At 49.8% G+C, this 19,183-nt stretch overlaps 1 protein-coding gene across 1 annotated transcript; it reads left to right on the plus strand.

Moving 5' to 3' along the window:
- Positions 1-6,231: 6,231 nt before the first annotated feature.
- Positions 6,232-7,156, plus strand: LOC109575157 (myeloid-associated differentiation marker-like). Its single transcript, XM_019983196.2, has one exon. It carries the CDS (start codon positions 6,269-6,271, stop codon positions 7,154-7,156), a length of 888 nt encoding a protein of 295 aa, XP_019838755.2. The 5' UTR covers positions 6,232-6,268.
- The last annotated feature ends 12,027 nt before the right edge of the window (positions 7,157-19,183 follow it).

Raw genomic sequence — 19,183 nt, forward strand, 5'->3', positions numbered from 1 at the left:
GTCCTGTCCAACTGTGGACTGTAGCCTGCCAGGCTCCTCTGTCCATAGAATTCTCAGGCCAGAATACTGGAGTGGATAGCTGTTCCCTTCTCCAGGGGATCTTCCCAACCCAGGGATCGAACCCAGGTCTCCCACATTGCAGGCAGACTCTACCGTCTGAGACACCAGGGAAGCCCAAGCTAAGGGGCCTGCAGAAGCTAAAAGAACAAAGGAATGACCCTCCCGGAGCATCAGAGACAGCACAGCCCTGCTGAAAACTTGGCTTTAGGTTTCTGGCTTCCAGAACTATGGGACATAAATTTCTGTTTAAGCAATCAAAATAGTAATAGATTTTTGGATATAGTTAAAGGAAACCAAGATGAATACTCAGAAGTAGAAAATAGAGTCTTTGTCATATCTTTTTCTAAGTTTCCGGAAATGGATTCTGACCTCCTGTTCTACAGCATGATAGTCACATAGATTCCAAGACCGCTTGTCATATCCTGGGTCCTCCCTGTGTCCGAGACTCACAGGGGAGGATCCACTGACCTAGACAAGTGGGTCAGTCCAAACACCCATAGGAGCCAGAAGGGAAGGAAATAAGTAAAGGGGATGGAGAGGACGAAGGACCCTGCAGAGGACCAGCTGCAACTGTCGGGGGTGGTAGAAAAACAAGATATTGTGTGATGACAAAATCTCATGTTTATAAAACAGGAAAAAAATACAGATATGCCCTACAGACACATGTACATGTATATACACACATTTCTACATATGATTTCAGAGCCTGTGAAATGTGTTGAAGGCTGTCCTTGAGGTAGAGGACCTGGATGCTCCCTGGATGGGGGGGTGGACACTCCTGTGAGCAGGCAGGAAGCCTGGCCACACCCAAGAGGGGAAAGGGGCACATGAGAGATGATCACGGTCCTGCTTTATGTCCATTATACATAAGAAGAAGAAAATAGAGAAAACATTAAACAGAGATGAGAATGGAAAACAATATAAATGGCATAGCAGCTGCTCAGCTCCATCTACTTGCCTTCCTGAGGGAACACAGCCCAGTGACACCAGATCTCCTGAGGCTTCAAAAGGAGCTGGAAATGTGGATTTTCACGTGAAATTAAAACACTGCAGCTACCAAACACTTAGTGAAGAAATAATACTTTACTCTATACACTGTGAAGGAAAACCTAACACACCTATGGACCACCTCCAGAACAAACTGGTTTGCAGTCTCTGATATGGAGCAAATCAAGCTTGCATGTGCTTATGTGCAGAGTGGGGCAGGGCTTTCTGGGTCCTCTGTGAGGGGGATGGGTAAGGGAACAGGTAGCTGGCATGACTGAGTGCACCATGTGACAGGTCCCCTGATAGACCCTCAACTTCCTTGTCACTCTGAGTGTCTTTCCTACTAGCTTCCTCCTTCTCTGCCCTTCTTGCACCTCTTCCTTCTTCCTTTGTCCCAGCCATGACCTTCCCGGCTCCCTGTCTTCCAGTTCACACGCCTGGCTGCTGGGCATGCAGGGCTCAGCCACATCCAGCCTGTGTTCTGACGGGGGCACCATATCCAGGCTCACAGATTAGAGTGGAGGAGGGGCTGTTGGGTGGCTCAGGCAAAGCTGCTGCTTTCCAGGTGGGGAAACTGAGGCCCAGAGAGGGCACAGGCCTTACCCAGGGTCACACAGCAGGAACCCCCATGGCTCTCCTTCCCCAAGAACTCACTCTATGCCATTCAGTGGATCCAAACTTGTCATTTAACCATAAGTATATATCACAGGCTTACTTCATGGAGGTTAAGTTGGGAACAAATTTGCAGACAGACAGCAAGACTTTGCCGGCATCCCTGATAGCTGGTGCCCCTCCCCCACACCTGGCAGGGCCCACTGGGAGGCCAGCACCTTATAATCATACACATTAGTGTTTCTGTCACTGAACTTTTAAGTATTCACACTAAGTAAAATAATAAAAAGCATGAAGTGTCTCCTGTCTGTTCAGGTCAAATTTTCTAAGGAACCTTTTTTTTAAAGTATTCTTCCCTCATAGCTCAGTTGGTAAAGAATCCATCTGCAATGCAGGAGACCCCAGCTCGATTCTTGGGTCGGGAAGATCCACTGGAGAAAGGATAGGCTACCCACTCCAGTATACTTGGGGGCTTCCCTTGTGGCTCAGCTGGTAAAGAATCTGCCTGCAATGTGGGAGACCTGGGTTCAATCCCTGGGTTGGGAAGATCCCCTGAAGAAGGGAAAGGCTACCCACTCCAGTATTCTGGCCTGGAAGAATTCCATGGACTGTATAGATAATGTATAGATAATGGTACAAAACACAAAGAGATTTAAAAAATGTTCACCGTTTGAAGCCAGATCCAATCCAGCAGTGAGGTTTGGAATAAGACAAGTCTCCTGACAAGGCCAAGGGTGATGGGTGGGGAGAACCATTCTGGAGCTGCTGTGCTGTTACCCGAGTGTCTGAGCCATTGGTTCCAACTCCACAGATCCTGAGCCTCAGCCCTCACAGGGCCCTGAGCTTTTTCCAGGTGTCTGACTTGATCTGTCTCTTGATCTAGATCTTTCTCAGGTGTCTGTTCCAGAGGATCAAAGTGCAGTCCTCCGACGGTGACCCACAGGACCATCACATCCTCCTTCTGACCATCCTCCGGCCTGGGCTTTCTGACCATCGTGGGCTCCTCCCTCCACTTCCCGAAGCTGCTCTCCGTCTGCATGGCCTTCTCCCTGGTGGCCAGAGTGGGCACTTGGACGGTGGAACTAAGTAACTGATCCATGTTTATCTGGTGCTTCTGCTTCACCGTGACCCTCCTCATCCTCATAGTTGACTTTTTTGGGCTCCAGTATCACCTATGCCTCTCCTGGGACAACTTTCTCATCACGTGGGCCTGCTATGTCACCCAGTACTGCCTCTCAGCCTCCATCAGTAACCCCCTTATCTACCTTCAGTCTTGCCTTAAGGCATCTTCTGGAACCACACCAGCCCTGCCTCTGCATTCTCCTGCATCTGTGGTTTATGCCACCGAAGTGGCCTGGACCTATGCTGGACTGGTGAGTTCTCTGGCTCTATGCTCACCGAGCCAGGACTGCTCAAGAGGCTGGAGCAAGATGCTGGGCTTGGCTGAGAGCAGGAGAGGAAGAAGGTTTGGAATGACTTCACAGCCACCAGTTACTTTAAAGGGCTTTTGGTGTCAAGGCATGTATGAACACAAACACACACGACCACACACAGACCCACACACTGAGCATGCACTCAGGCATACACCTTTAGATAGAGTCATGCAAGTGCCGGTGGGGGCCTTTTAAGAGCTAGGGGTCAGAAAGTTAAGAGTTTAAGGGGTGCAACTGCTAGCTGTCCTGGGCTGGGCCATGTCCCCAGGCTCTGGGGAAAGTTGGGAGTGGGGAGACTGTAGGAAGACGTCACAGAGATGGTGATTTGTGTGAGAACAAAAATCTGCCCAGTTTTTCTGAGTTCTAAGAAAATTTAGATCAATTAGGGTATGTCAATTTTATTTTATTTTTTAAAATCTTTGTATCAAGGTTTAAAAAAAGAACATTATAGATATGGGAGAAAGGACAAGGCTTCTCTCTATGATTGACAGCAGTTTTTGATAGTAACCAGAAATTCTAGGGAAGTAAAAATTACTTGTGTATTTACATTTATTAGATATGGGCAGAAACAACAGGAAGGGATCATTTTCTAGAGCTTGACAGACTCTTGAGACAGGAGGTTCGGGGGATTAGGCCACTGTTGCCAAGACAAGATGAGAAATAGCACTTGAGTGGTCTATCAGTAAAATTCTTGGCTGACCTGGGAATGAGTATTCCTAGCACCCGGAGACAAATTGGTGAAAAATGCCTCCTAAATTTTGGTTGAACTTAAGACCAAAAGGAACAAGATTGTGAGTAAAGAATGTTACCCACCACCAGTTCAACAAGAATCAAGTCACTAGCAACTGCAGTTACTGACTTACAATCCACCTTGAAAGGAATTCAGGGTGAAGATAAGGATGAGGTCCTCTGTGCTCCAGGAAAACTGGTGAAACTGAAACTCACATAAATATTTTCAGGAGAAATATTTATGATTCCAGTTTCTTGCATTCTCTCATACTCAGAAAAGCACTGAAACCATTAAATAGATGCTTGTTCCTTGGGAAGACTGTGTCCCCAGTTGTAACTGTCAGGTTGGCTTGAATAAAATTTCCTATTCCTTCCTTAGAATGACTACTGATTAATTTTTTATCCATAAAAGCAACTATGCATTGACCTCCACAGTCTGGGTGCAGGAATCCCATATTATACTATTTTACGGAATCAAATTGGGCCCAAACCTAGGCTCTCACTTCCCAGGAGGATGGCAATGCCTCGGTGCTTTAGTAAAAGAATTGCCCAGGGTGGGCTTACCTGAGGGGCTCACTGTCCAAGGCTGGTGGTTCATGAGGTGGTGCTCCATCCCTCCTGTTGCAGGAGGTTAAGTGTCATTTGTCTGCCTCAGGGCCACTGGGACCCTGGGATCCCCCCAGTCATCTCCACTCTGTCCCCCCGCCCCACTCCAGTCCTGGGAGCATCCTCAGGGTGGCCCCCTCCCAGGGGTCCTGCAGGGGACTCCTCTTTCAGCTCCTTCCCTTGAAAGGGGGTGATCATCCGTCCATCCCCACCTCCTCTCTGGGATGCCCTGAAAGTCTCCACGTGAGCATCAGACATAGCATCCTTGTTCATTTCCAATCCCTTCTTCCCAGCCTGGAAGCTGCTAACCAGTCTCCCAGGCCAGGAGAATCCTGCTCAGGTAGGACCACTCTTAGATCTTTCCAGACTCCCACCTGAATGGTAGCTTTGGAGCTTAAGAGCCAAAAAGAAGTGTAAATGAAATTGTTAGTCACTCAGTCGTGTCCAGTTCTTTGTGACACCATGGACTGTAGCTCGCCAGGCTCCTCTGTCCATGGAATTCTCCAGGCAAGAATACTGGAGTGGGTTGCCATTCCCTTCTCAAGGGGATCAAACCCAGGGTTTGAACTCGGGTCTCTTGCATTGCAGGCAGATTTTTTTTTACCGTCTGAACCACCAGGGAAGCCCTAAGAGCCAAACATGTTAATTTATCCTGTAGTTTCTTCAAGACACTCCTCCTTGGGGTCATACTGGGTTGAAGTCTCCCTTCCCAATGAGAAAGAGTCACATCTGAAGGCAAAATTGGGTGGCGGTGGGGGAGAGGGGATTCACAATAGCCTCTACTTCCCACGTCATCTCGTCCCCACGGCCTTGCTCTCACCCCATGGCTCCTCCCTGTTCACCCCTAAGGCTGCCCTCCTCCGAGTGGGGCTGTGTCCCCTCAGACGGCAGCTCCTTCTAGTGATGCTGCAGGGAGGACAGGCTGGGACATGTGTGTCTTCAGATGCTGTGGAAGGAGGCCGTGGCCCTGAAGGTGTGTCCTGGGTCCCAAAGCCCCAAATTTTGGTCCTGGGGTCCCACCCCTGGGCCCTGCTGTTGTGTGGGCTGTAGAGCCAAGGGTTCAAATTCACAGCTTTAGCATTTTTATCTGGGTTCCCACTCTGCACTTTTTTACCTTAAACAAGGCACTTGACTGGACTTTCTCATCTGTAAAATGGGATCAGCAGGACAATCCACGATCCCTTTTCTGAAAACCTTTGGTTCAGATATGCTCCGGAATTTAGAAGTTTTCAGCCTCCAACAGCTGAAATGGTGTATCTGCTCCCCGTGACATGACACCCTACTGGGGTCTGAAAACACCTTGTAATCAAATACTTTATTGTTTCTGCAAAAGAACTTCAGAAATTCACACTAAGTGAAATAAATATAGACTGCAAATAGTCTCATGTCTCTTTTAGTAAAATTTTCTACCCCAAAATATTTTTAAAACATTATCTTTTTTTTCAGATCCTTGAAGCATTGGGATTGCAGATAAGGGCCACCCTCCCCTGTGTCTTTGTGGATAATGGCACATAGCACAAAGAGATTAAAACATGCTCATAGTTTGAGGCCAGGCCCAACCCAGCTGTGAGATGAGACAAGTCTCGTGACAAGGCCAAGGCTGATGGGTGGGGAGAATCCTTCTGGAGTGTCTGTGCTGTTACCCGAGTGTCTGGGCCATTGGTTCCAACTCCACAGATCCTGAGCCTCAGCCATCACAGGGCCCTGAGCCTTTCCCTGGCATCTGATTTAATCTGCCTCAGAACCTGGATCTTTCTCCAGTGGACTCCAAGTGAAGACCACTGCCATACCAGTGACTGTGACCTGAACACCCATCAGGACCTCCACGTGGTGTACCAGACATGGACACTGATAGAGTCCGGTTATGCGTCTACCGCCTGCTGCAGCTGTTCTCCACGTGCGCGGCTTTCTCACTGGTGGCCAGCTTGGGCACTGGAATGGGGGCTGTAAGTCACTGGTCCATGTTCATCTGGTGCTTCTGCTTTGTCATCACCCTCATCACCTTCATGGTCCAATTAGGCAAGTACCAGCCCAGTCTCCCCTTTTCTGGGAAGAGCTTTCTCTTCACCTATGCCTGCCTCGCCACCGTTTTCTGCCTCTCAGCCTCCATCATGTACGCCATCACCTACATCCAGTTCTTGCCTCATGGCCCCTTCCGGGACCAGGCCACTGCCGCCACTGCATTCTCCTGCATCGCGTGTGTGCTTTACGCCTTGGAAGCGGCCTTTCTGTGGCTACTATTCCTGGGTGAGACCACTTTCTATTTTGCTACCATTCATGGCCTGTTCAAGCTGCTGGAGACATTGGTGGCCTGCATCATCTTCGCCTTCATCAGCAACACCTACCTGCACCAGCACCAGCCGGCACTGGTGTGGTGTGTGGCCGTGTACTCCATCTGCTTCACACTGGGGGCCGTGGCCATGCTGCTGAAGCTGGTCAAATTCGAGAACAGACTACACACCTTCTTCCCTCGTTTCCTGTTGGGGCAGACCGTGCTCTCTGTCCTCCTTTATGCCAGTGCCCTGATCCTCTGGCCACTCTACCAGTTCAATCAGGAGTTCGGCGGGCAGCCCCAGCGGTCCAGTGATGTGAGCTGCAGTGATGAGCTTGCCTCCACACTATGCATCTGGGACCAAAAACTGACTGTGGCCATCTTGACAGCCATCAACCTGCTGATTTATGTGGCTGACATGGCATACTGGATCCACTTCATTTTTATCAGGTACTGAGCTCTGCCCAGGGCCTCTGGATTCCATCTTCTTACCAAGTTCTGTAATCCTCCGACATCCTCTTCCTGGCTCCCCTCTCTCCCTCCTCACATCCTTCCCCATTCATCTTTCCTGTTTCCTTCCCTCCTTCTCATCTGTCTCCTTCCTGCTTAGTGTGGTTCCCCACACCCTGTTTTGCCTCTTTCTCTTGCTTCTCTCATCTCTTCTACATTTTCTGCTTTTTATCCCTTTTCTGATCATCCTTGGTTTTCTTATCTCCTGTGTCCTGACCACCTCTCCCCATTTTCCTTCTTCTGATCCATCAGGACATGAGACTCCTTCCTTCTCTGCCCACCGCCCCTCCCACCTCCTAAGGTGCTGACTCCACAGCACACAGCCCTCTGTGCAGCTGTTTACACCCTTGGCCTCTGGAGGGGCCTCGTTGCCAAAGCGTGTCTGTTCCCCTTGCGATGCCATAGTTGGTATGTGTGTGGGGGGTGGGATAAGTAGCTAGTCATTGGGCCCACTTTCTCCCAGTAGGGGAGAGTGTACAGTGTGCCTCTCATCTATTTAAAGAATAAATCTCTGGAGGTCAATAACTCCCAGCGAGTGGAAGTCTAAAGCAGAGACCCTGAATTCCTGGGCCCACCTGGTGCTCAGCCCCACTTAAGATTGTCTCCAGAATTTTTGTAGGCTTACTAAAACACACTGCCAAGAACAACAGAGTCCAACATTTTTGGCATCAGGGATCAGTCTTTTGGAACAACAATTTTCCATTTCTCCCTGGGGTAGGGCGGGGGGATGGTTCAGGTCATGCCCGTTGCTCACTTCCTGCTGCGCAGTCAGGTTCCTAACAGGTCACAGACCAGTACCCGTCCGTGGCCCAAAAATTGGGGATTCCTGGCCGAGATAGCATCTTAGAGGAAGTTGAGATGACTTCCATGCCAACTGCTGTCAGGGGAATTTAAAAAGGAGCTACTGAAGAAGCCAGCGTCTTGAAGACACCTGTCTGCAGTGTTGATGAGGGGCAGTGATGTGGGCCTCCTGCCTCAGTTATCAAAACACCAGGTCCTGCCTCTGCAGGGAGAAGAGTGTGGCCCTGCAGCCTTAAAGGGATGTTAGCCTGGGTGTTCTCATTTTCTTTTGTTTTTTTTTCTAGTCAGGAGGTCAAAAATTACTGGGGGACCCTATTCTTAAAGGGGAATTTTCTAATTTTCTTGGGCAGGTGGATGGGGGTGGTGGGATTGCTGCTTTCATAGTCAAGGGAGATGCGTTAGTTGAGCGTAAGGGGACACACACATGCTTCTTGTGCCAATTGCTTTCTTCTGCTTCTTCCTGTTTCTCTGGGACTCAGACATAATATAATCTCTACAAATATATATAATTTTCAAAAAATTCCTTGGACCTTCTGGTTCCCATCAGTCCCTGCTGTCAATCGTAGAGAATAGCCTTGTTCCTTGCCTATGTTCATAAAGCCCTTATAATTTCAATATTAAAAAGCTTCCCAGGTGGTTCCCAGGTGGTGCAGCAATAAAGAATTTGCCTGCCAATGCAGGAGATGCAGGAGATGCAGGTTCGATCCCTTTGTTGGGAAGATCCCCTGGAGGAGGAAATGGCAACCCACTCCAGTATTTTTGCCTGGGAAATCCCATGCACAGAGGAGCCTGGCAGGCTATAGTCCATGGAGCCACAAAGAGTTGGGCACAACAGTGACTGAGCATACACATAAAGACAAAAGAAAATAAACACCGCCCCCCCCCCATGCCCTCCTCTCCTCCTCACCTTCGCAAAACCAAAATTCACACACTGTAATTTTCCCAAATTTGCCTAGAGGTCAGAAGTGTCCTAGCCAATTTCCATCCTCAGGCAAACCTAAGTTTCTGGGACTCTCTGCCCATACCTGGACCAGACACTGGGGGTGTGGCCTAGGGGGTGGGCCCGCAAGAGGTTGGGCCTCACCCCAGTGCCAACATCCTTTCCCCCTAACTCTTAAAGGGGCCATGACAGCACCTGGATGCTTCTCTTTAAAATGTGCGCCCGTGTGCATGCTCAGTGTGTGTGTTTGTGTGTGTGTGTGTGCTCGCCTGCCTTGAGACCGGCAGCCCTTTACAGTAACTGGTGGCTTGGATGGCATCACAAGCCTTCTTCCTCTCTTGCTGTCAACTGCAGAGCCTCAGAGCCCAGCATCTAGTGTCAAGCCAGGCAAGCAGAGCTGGGGGGAAGGGCAGGGGAAGAATCCCCACTGCTGCCACTCAGTCCTGTGCTGGGATGAAGCCTGTGATCTTCATCCAGTGGCAGGTTGAGTGGAGGGGAAGGGCTCCCAGGACAGGGTTCCCATAGCAGGAAAATCTTAAGAAATGATGAAGTAAAATTCATATTTTTAGGCTAGGATAAGAAAAATATAAACATAAAATTTTTTCTCTGCCCATTTGGGTTCCTCCCTCCCTGGTGGTCTAGTGGCTAGGATTCGGTGCTTTCGCCACCGCAGCCAGGGTTCGACTCCCAGTCAGGGAAAACTTTCTTTCTAGGGACTTCCCTTGTGGCTCAGCTGGTAAAGAATCTGCCTGCAGTGTAGGAGACCTGGGTTTGATCCCTGGGTTGGGAAGATCCCCTGGAGAACGGAACGGCTACTCACTCCAGTATTCTGGGAGAATTCCATGGACTGTGTAGTCCATGGGGTCACAAAGAGTCCGACATGACTGAGTGACTTTCACTTTGCACTGCACTCCCCTCTAATGTGCATTGTGCATCTGTATTAACCAGCCCACCCCAATGACAGAAATACCTGCTCAGCCACAAAGATCACTTTATTCCTCTGGTCCCAGCCATGTAACTAGAAGATAACACTGCTTACTTATTACATGATTAATGTCCCTAGCTATTTTCTGCCTATTTTACAAGAGTTTTGTTTCTTGCATTAACAAATGTGTTATCAACCTTGTGGTTAAAAAATAATGGTGCATAAACCACTTAAAACAATTGACCTAATGCATAGTTCTATAAGATCCTTGACTGTAATAGTGTGACAATAGATATGGGAAGAAACAGAAAGTGGAAACCATTTTCTGGAACCTGATAGACTAGAAAGATAGGTGGTCCAAATGCTTTTGTTCACTATTAAGAGAACTAGAGTAATAGCACTTGAGTGGTTTATCAAAGAAATCCTTCGATGACCTGGGAATGAACATTCTTAGCACCCTGGGACAGACTGGTCCAAACTGTCTCCCAAACTTTTGTTGAAATTAAGACAGAAATGGAGGGGACTGTAATAAAGAATATTGCCCACAACCCAGCACGAAGCCATTAGCCACTGTGGTCACTGACATGCAATCCACCCTAAAAAGAATTCAAAGCCAAAATCAGGATGAAGCATTTTGTGCTCTGGGAAAACTGGGAAAACCAGCCCTCAGACAGATATTTCAAGAGGAATTTTCAGTAACACGTTTTTGCATCTTCCCGTATTCAGTTCAGTTCAGTTCAGTCGCTCAGTCGTGTCCGACTCTTTGCGACCCCATGGACTGCAGCACGCCAGGCCTCCCTGTCCATCACCAACACCCAGAGTTTACTCAAACTCATGTCCATTGAGTCGGTGATGCCATCCAACCATCTCATCCCATATTTAGAAAAGCACTAAAACCATTAAGCAAGATGGCTGTTGTCCTGGAAGAGCAGTAACCTGTAACAAGGTGTGTGCTTGGTGGCATGTCTCCCTCTCTCTGAGCCACATCCCTACTGCTCCCCCCGTACTCTTCTCAACAGTTCTCAGAGCTTCCTGAGAGACTGTTTCAGCAGCTTTACTCCTCAGGCTACTTTGAATAAAATTTTCCTTTTCTTTCTAACTTGACTATTGATTAATTTTTTCAATGACAAAAGCAAATATGCATTGACCTCCACAAGTCTGGGTGGAAGAATCTCATATTCTATTTTCCTGAATAATATAGAACACAATCCTAGGAGCTCGCTTCCCAGAAGATGGCGATGCCTCTGTGCTTTAGTACAGAAATTGCCCAGGGTTGGCTCACCTGAGGGGCTCACTGTCCAAACCTCCTGGTTCATGAGGGCGGCTGCCCCATCCCTCCTGCTGGGAGGTGAAAGGTCATTTCTCACAATTCCAAGACAAGGTCCAGTCCCCCCACTGTGGATCTCAAAAGAGAGTGTAAAGGTCCTCTGCTTAGTCCAACTCTCTCATCATAGAGGAGGAGCGGCTGGACCCCAGGGAGGGGCAGGACGTGTCCAGAGTCACCCTGCATGTGGCAGAGTCAGAGTCAGGACCAGGAGTCCTGTCCCCAGGCCGGCTGTCTGTCCATGGCTCCATGCTGCTTGTGACAAGTATAGCAGCAGCATCCTCCAGGCTGGGATTCTGCCCCGTCCACCCTCGTTCTGCACAAACCTGCTCCGTCCCCCCGAGGAGGGCACTCACTGCTGCTGAGTCAGTTTCCTCATCTGCTAGATGGGGGAGGGGTGCCAGAGACCCCTGGTCCCTCCCAGTCCCCCTCTTCCCGGGGCCTCTGGACTTGCCAGTCCTGGAGACTCAGACGTGGAGATGGAAGCCAGCTCCCTCTCCTCTGTCCACCCTCTCTGCTTGTTTCCTCTTGGCTGCTGGGTCCTGTTTATTGGTCACATCCTCCCTGATTACACAGACCCTCCTTCCCAATGACCTCTGTTTGGTGGGGACCATGTTTCTCTCTCATAACATGAGTTTCCTCAGTTACTTCCCAGGGGTCCAACTCTCCAGTGATTCTTGTCAAAAACACAAACTACTTCCAGGTGGCCCCACATTCTGAGGTCTCCCAGACTCCCTTGTTCCGGCACATTCTTGACTATTCACTTCTTCAGAGTCCAAATCAGCAGCCCAAGTGGCCTTGCCCTGTTTGGGGAGCTTTGTTCCTTTAGGGAATGCAAAGTCCTTTCTGCAGGGTGTACAAAGGGGCTGACCATAAACAGGGGAAGATGAAACAGAAGCCCAGAGTGAAGAGAGAGGCAGACCCAGAGTACACAATGGTTCCACAGTCTCATGTGGGTCTGATTCCCAAGGAGAAAGCCTGGAGGAGGAGCTGAGAGATGCTCTCACAGGCCTGTCTCCAAAGGCAGAGGGAAGGGAGGCACTTTGGATCCAGGGATCTGGGGAAGGGGAGCTGTGGTCCCCAAGTCCACCTGCTGTGACCAGGACTCCCCCAGTGCCGGGAGCCGGCATATTGCATATTGAGTGCATATTGCATATTGAGTGCAGCACTTTCCACAGCATCATCTTTCAGGATCTGGAATAGCTCAACTGGAATTCTATCACTGCCGGGAGCCAGTGTGAGGAACTCTGCCCATGACAAAGGTCATGAGGAAGGAGGCTCGGCATACGCAAAGGTGGGATCGAGCTTCAGGAGTCCCCCTGGAAATTCTCGAGCATTTACACCCAAAACCAGAGTCTGCCTACTTTCTGCTTTGTGCCTTCACCTACACTTCTGACTTTACGGGGGGCTGTCCCCCACTACCTCTCTGAAAAAAGAGTTAGCTTACAGCTCCAGTTAATAATTCCTGGGTGTGACAGTGCTTAACCTACAAACTCCTTTGGAAATCCTCTAGCCTGCCTGAATAGGTTTTTCCGGCCACATGTGATTGTTCAGAGCCTCCCAACTGTGAGAGGCAGGAGATGTTCTAAACTGTCTAAACACAGATTCTTTTGAGTAGTTAAAAGATTGATTAGAAATTGTATTGGTGAAGGGATTTTCACTTGTTGGGCCAATGTTTGCTGCTAAGTTTCCATATCCCTTACCTGCTGTGTCCCTGGCAGTGTATTGATTAATATAATTGGTGTAAGTAGTAGCTTTAATGTTTGTAACCTTGGACCCTTGAGTTAATTCATTTTCTTGTTATAGCCCACCACACCTTTGCTCTGTAGGAATGCAACTTTATCTAATGCTTTTGAAGGGTGGCTCCTGACCAATCACCTTTAGAGAAAAATAAGTTTTCTGAAGAAAAGGTCTTAAAATGTTAACAGGCCTCCGGGCCAGAAGATGATGCAAATCACCTAAGCTTTTGCATATGATAAGTTTGCAGGAAGAAAGCCTGGCTTGCTGCAAGACTCTACCCCTTCCCCCATTATCCTCTATGCATAACTTAAGGTATAAAAACTACTTTGGAAAATAAAGTGCGGGCCTTGTTCACTGAAACTTGGTCTCACCATGTCGTTCTTTCTCTTACCTTCTGGCTGAATTATTCAGCCTCTTTTCTCCACTGAATTTCCTCACTGAGCTATCCTTATTTCAGCCTCTTTTCTCCACTGAATTTCCTCACTGAGCTATCCTCATTCTATTACTCTTTATATCCTTAATTAACGTTTAATTAAGCAATTGTTTCCTGATCCTCGCCTATGCTGTCTCTCCTTCGAATACCCTGGATCAGCCGGGGCTGGACCCCGGCACCCCAGACCTTTAGTACACACAGTTGATGGAGAAGACTCCTGGTGCCCAAGCCTCAGGCCCTTCCCTTGCTCCCTGCTTGGCCTGGGCTCCCTGTCTCCAGGGGCAGTGGCCAGAGGCTCCCTATTCAGCCGGCCAGAGCTTCCTCCAGGCAGGGTGACTCCAGCTGGCGCACCCCCCTCCCACCCCCCCACCCCCCGACATCTGCCAGACTGTGTCCTGAGCTGCATCCAGAACAGAGCCCAGGGCACAGATGTTTCCATTCCATGGCTCTGGACCAGCTTCTTGGAAAAATCACAGAGCTGACCTTCCTCAATCCTCCAATGAGTAGAAAGAAGTGGGCCATTCCCTCGGCTCTCAGAGACCTGGCTATCTGCCTTGGGGGCCAGTGCAGATAGCCAATCCAAGTGGCCCTTGTCTGTATGTCTGGCTCCTGTCTAAAAGTTCCTGTAGGGAGCCCAGTGAGCTGAGGAGAATCCAGTGAGGGTCCAGTCAGCACCTCTCTAAGTCTCCACACTCTCTGGCATTTTTTGGCTGGCTTGTCAACAGGAGGTCTGGACAAGTTGAGGGCATTGCAGCCAGACCAAGACCCACAGGAGGCAGGAGATGATTCTTCGACCCAAGAGAAGGGGGTCAGCATTCAGTAAATCTCAGCATTTTCCGAGGTTCTATTACCTGCTGAGTTTTGCAGGGAGACAGACGTTTATTCAAATCCAGGCTCTGTCAGGGAGTAAGTGTATGACCTTGAGTAAAATGATCTAATGTACTCTCTGAGCCTCAGTTTCATCATCTGTTAAATGGGGACGACAATAATAATATCCCTGAAGATAAAATGAAATAGGGGTAATAAGTCACGTTGTCAGACTTGCTGCTGAAGGCTATTGTCTCCATTTTCTGGATGAGCAAACTAAGGTTTGGAGTGACACTGACTGGGCACAGGACTACTGTGTGCCAGGCTGAGCTCTGGTCTCAGTTCAGGGCTAGGGGATGTGTAGACATGTCAGGGGAAAGGCCCTGAGATGACCAAGAGGAACTGGAAGACGATCTCAGTGCCTGGAGGGAGGGAGGCAATAAGGCAGGAAAAGTAGAAAGGAGTCTGGACTCTCAGGGCTTTGGAAGTGACATTTTAGAGTCCGTGTTCCATCCTAAGGGAACAAAGAGAAGCCTTCAAAATATCTTAGTTTGACTTTATTTCAAATTCATCTTTGAGGGAAAGGATGGAAATAGAGGAACCAACTAAAGCAGGTGAGGGGATGGATGGATCTGGACCAGGTGGCTGTAGAGATGAAGAAAAGTAGGTGGATTCGAAGTATTTTGTGAAGAGCATTCAGGAAGGCAGTGCCATTGACTGAGATGGGGAAGATGAGGAAGAGCCCAAATTCTGTGGTTCTTATCCTGATGCCCCAGGCAAGGGGAGCCTGGAGCCTTCAGCCTCCCTCCCCCCAGTCTCTGGAAGGAGGGGGAATTCTAGTGCAGGAGCAGCGGTGGGGGGACTGCAGGGTGGGGGGAGAGGAGGAGAGCCTCAGAGCCCCCACAGCTTGAGGAAGAAAGGAGATTTGAAGTAGTCTCTCTCTTTAAGACCTAACAGGATACTCAGTTTGCCCAGAGTGTGTTCCCTACAGGGCCGGGGCAGTGGGAGGGTGGGGGGTCTGGGGTGGGGGGTGGGGAATAGATTTTCACTGAGACAGTTCCCTGCAGGAGGTCTGAGTGCAGTAGGACAGCCCTGCGTGCTTGTCTGCTCAGTCATTTCCAACTCTTTGCAACCCCGTGGACTGTAACCCAGCTGTGGACTGTAGTCGTTCCATGGGATTTCCCAGGCAAGAATAATGGAGTGGGTTGCCATTCCCTTCTCCAGGGGATCTTCCTGACCCAAGGATCAAACCCAGGTCTCCTGCATTGGCAGTTAATTCTTTACCAGCTGGGCCACTGGGGAATTCCTACTAGGATATCCTTTTGGACAGCCATTGCTTAATTTTATGCTCCATTTTCCATCTCGCACCTACTAAACTGGAAAAATGCCATTCCTCCATATCAAGCTCTTCCACAAAAAATGGTTCATTAGTATTTTTTTCAACCCACCATCCCGGTGATGATTGTGTTCACAGCAGAGGAGCGGCACCTTGTCCCAGACAGAGCCCAGCACTCATCTCTCAGTATTTGGCTTCTTGAGAGATGAGCAGTCAAGCCTGCATTTGATAACACAGCCACAAGGTAAGGGGCCTCCAGAAGCTAAAAGAGGCAAAGAGGGACCCTCCCCTGGGCATCAGAGGCAACACTGCCCTGCTGACACCTTGATTTCAGAGTTATGATGCCCAGAACTGTGAGAGAATATATTTCTGTTGTTTTAAGCCACCAGGCTTGTCATAATTTGCTGCAGTGGCCCTAGGAAGCCAAGATGAAATTTTAGAAATAAAAAGTGTACTCTATGTCGTATTTTTAATAAATTTTCCAGGAAAGCATCCTGACCTCCTGCTCCAGAGCATGATGGTCACATGCATCCAGGACCCCCTGTGTCCCCCAGTGTCTGAGACTCACAGGGGAGGGTCCACTGATCTAGAGAAGGACAGTCAGTCCAAACACTCCCAGGAGCCAGGAGGGAAGTAAATAAGTAAAGGGGATGGAGAGGACCAGCTGCACCTGTCTGGGGTGGTGGAAAAGCAAGATTCTGTGTGATGATATAGTCTTGCATTTATAAAACAGGAAAAAAAGATACAGATACTCACTATAAGCATATGTACATGTATGTACACACACGTCTACATATGACATCAGAGCATGTGAAATTTGTTGAAGGCTGTACATGCAGTTGAGGACACGGATGCTCCCTAGAGAGAGGGGTGGACACTCCTGTGAGGAAGCGGAAGCCTGGCCATACCAAGGAGGAGAAACTGGGCACATGTGAGACACTCATAGTCCTGCTTTATGCCAATTATACTTGAGAATAAGAAAATACAGAAAATTACACAAAGATGAAAATGGAAAATAACATATAGCATGTAGCAGCTGCTCAGCTCCATTCACTGGCCCCTCATCTTGAGGACACACAGCCCAGTGACACCAGATCTCCTGAGGCTTCAAAAGGAGCTGGGAATCTGGATTTTCATGTGAAATTAAAACACTGCAGCCACCAACACTTAGGGAAGAAATAATACTGATTCTACACCATTTCTTCCTGAAAACACTGTGACGAAACACAAAACACATCCCTGGACCACCTGTAGTACAAACAGGTTTGCAGCCCCTGATCTGCAACAAATCAAGCTTGCGTGTGCTGATGTCCAGAGTGGGGCCAGGGTGTTCTGGGTCCTCTGTGAGGGGGAGGGGGACAGGTAGCGGGCATAGATTGAGTGTGCCATGTTCCAGGCCCTCTGATGGGTCCTTCACGTGCTTTTGTTCATTCATTGACACAAAGCTGGGATTAATTCCATTGCAAAGATGGGGAGACTGAGACTGATGAGTAACTTCCCCAGTATCTTCCACCTCTAAAGTATCTCCTCCAGGCCCCACCTCTCCCTGTAACTGAGTGTCCCTCTCACTTCCTTCTCCTTCCTTTGTCCAGGCCATGACCTTTCCGGCTCACTGCCTTCCAGTCCACACGCCTGGCTGCTGGGCAGGCAGGACTCAGCCACATTTAGGCTGTGTTCTGATGGGGGCACCATGTCCACACTCACAGATTACAGTGGAGGACGGGCTGCTGGGGAAAGTGAAAGTGAAGTCGCTCAGTCGTGTCCGACTCTGCCACCCCATGGACTGTAGCCCACCAGGTTCCTCCGTCCATGGGATTTTCCAGGCAAGAATACTGGAGTGGGTTGCCAGTTCCTTCTCCAGGAGATCTTCCCAACCCAGGGATTGAACCCAGGTCTCCCACATTGTAGGCAGATGCTTTACTGGAGGAAGGGTTGCTGGGGAGACTCAAACAAACTTCCTACTTTTCAAGTAGGGGAAACTAAGGCCCGGAGAGGTCACAGGCCTTACCCAGGGTCACCCAGCTGGAATCCCCACACCTCTCCTTCTGCAACCCTCCCTTTGTAGCATTAAAAGGATCCAAAGATCTCTTGTAGTTCCAGGCGGAATTGTAGATGGGGTCTTGGAATTAGGTGGGGATCAAATTGGGGGATAGGCAACATGACACCGCCTGCCTCCCTCACCCCAGTATCCCTCCCCACCCCTGGCATGCCCACTGGGAGGCCAGCAGGCTTCAGGGCTCCACTGGCTATTGGGCCTCAAGGAGCTTTGTGAGTCCAGGAAGGTTCTCAGGTTTGCTCTATGTTTCTCTTTCCAGCCTCAGCTTGTCCCAGGGTTTATTATCGCAAAGGTGACAAGGCCCCTGATCGCAGGAAGCTGGATGCGGCACTGGCCCTTCCACCCTGGTGGCTTCTCAGCAAAAAGTCCCTTGGAAACAGGGCAGCGGTCCCTGAGGAGGGGGCGGGCTGGGAGGGGCCTCACTCCCCCAACACTGGACCCTGGAGGAGCCCCTGTATGAGCAGGACTGCAGCCCTGGCTGGCGGACTGTCTTGGGCAGGTGACCTGGGCAATTGCGTGGTCTCCAGGGTCCCTGCCACTCTGGCCATGTGTCCCTGTCACAGCCCTGAAACCCCTTCAGGCCCCTGTTCTCCTGTCTCAGTTCCAGTCCAGGCCCCTCCTCCATGGCAAAGGTTGGCTCCATGCCTGCATCTCTTCTGGGTCAGAAGACCCCTAATGGGCTGCCTCGGGGCCACTGGGGCCCTGGGCTCCCCCCAGTCATCTCCACTCTGCGCCCCCCTGCCCCCTGCCCCCACCCAAGTCCCGGGAGCATCCTCAGGGTTGTCTCCTCCCAGGGGTCCATCAGGGGCCTCCTCTTTCAGCTCCTGCCCTTTAAAGGGGGTGATCATCCGTCCATCCCCATCCCCTCCCTGGATACCCTGAAAGGCCCCCATCAGCATCAAACACAGCATCCTTGTTCATTTCTAATCCCTTTTTCCCAGCTTGGAAGCTGCTAACCAGTCTCCCAGGCCAGGAGAATCCTCACAGGTAGGACTACTCCTAAATCTTTCCAGACTCCCATCTGGATGGCAGCTTTGGAGCTTCAGAGCCAAACATTATGTTAATTTATTCTGTGTTTCCTCCATGATGCCCCACCTTGGAGTCATGCTGGGTTGAAGTCTCCCCTTCCCAGTGGGCAAGAGTCACATGTGATGGCAAAATTGAGAGAGGGGATTCAGAACAGTCCCTACTTCCCACATCATCTTGTCCCCATGGTCTTGCTCTCACCCCATGGCTCCTCCCTGTTCACTTCTGAAGCTTCCCTCCTCCAGGTGAGGCTGTGTCCCCTCAGATGGCAGCTCCTTCAAGTGATGGCTGTAGGGAGGATAGGTCCAGGGCATGTGTGTCTCCAAGTTGCTGTGGAAGGAGGCCATGGCCCTGAAGGTGTGTCGGGTCTCAAAGCCCCGAGCTTTGGTCCTGGGCTCCCACCCACAGCCCTGATGACATGTGGGTTGTAGAGCAAAGTGCTCAAACCATGGCTTTGGTGTTTTTATCTGGGTTCTCACTCCTAACCTTTGACCTTGGGGAAGGTACCTGAGTCTCTCGGCTAACTCTCATCAATACCTGGGAGTAGCAGTAGAATCCACAGTCCTTTATCTTTATCTTTGGGCTC

Source organism: Bos indicus, chromosome 21, assembly GCF_029378745.1.
Source record: "Bos indicus isolate NIAB-ARS_2022 breed Sahiwal x Tharparkar chromosome 21, NIAB-ARS_B.indTharparkar_mat_pri_1.0, whole genome shotgun sequence".
In the NCBI taxonomy this organism is placed as follows: domain Eukaryota; kingdom Metazoa; phylum Chordata; class Mammalia; order Artiodactyla; family Bovidae; genus Bos; species Bos indicus.

Bases quoted from the DNA above. Each gene is read 5' to 3' on its own strand.
- LOC109575157 (XM_019983196.2), top strand. From the start codon at position 6,269: ATGGACACTGATAGAGTCCGGTTATGCGTCTACCGCCTGCTGCAGCTG.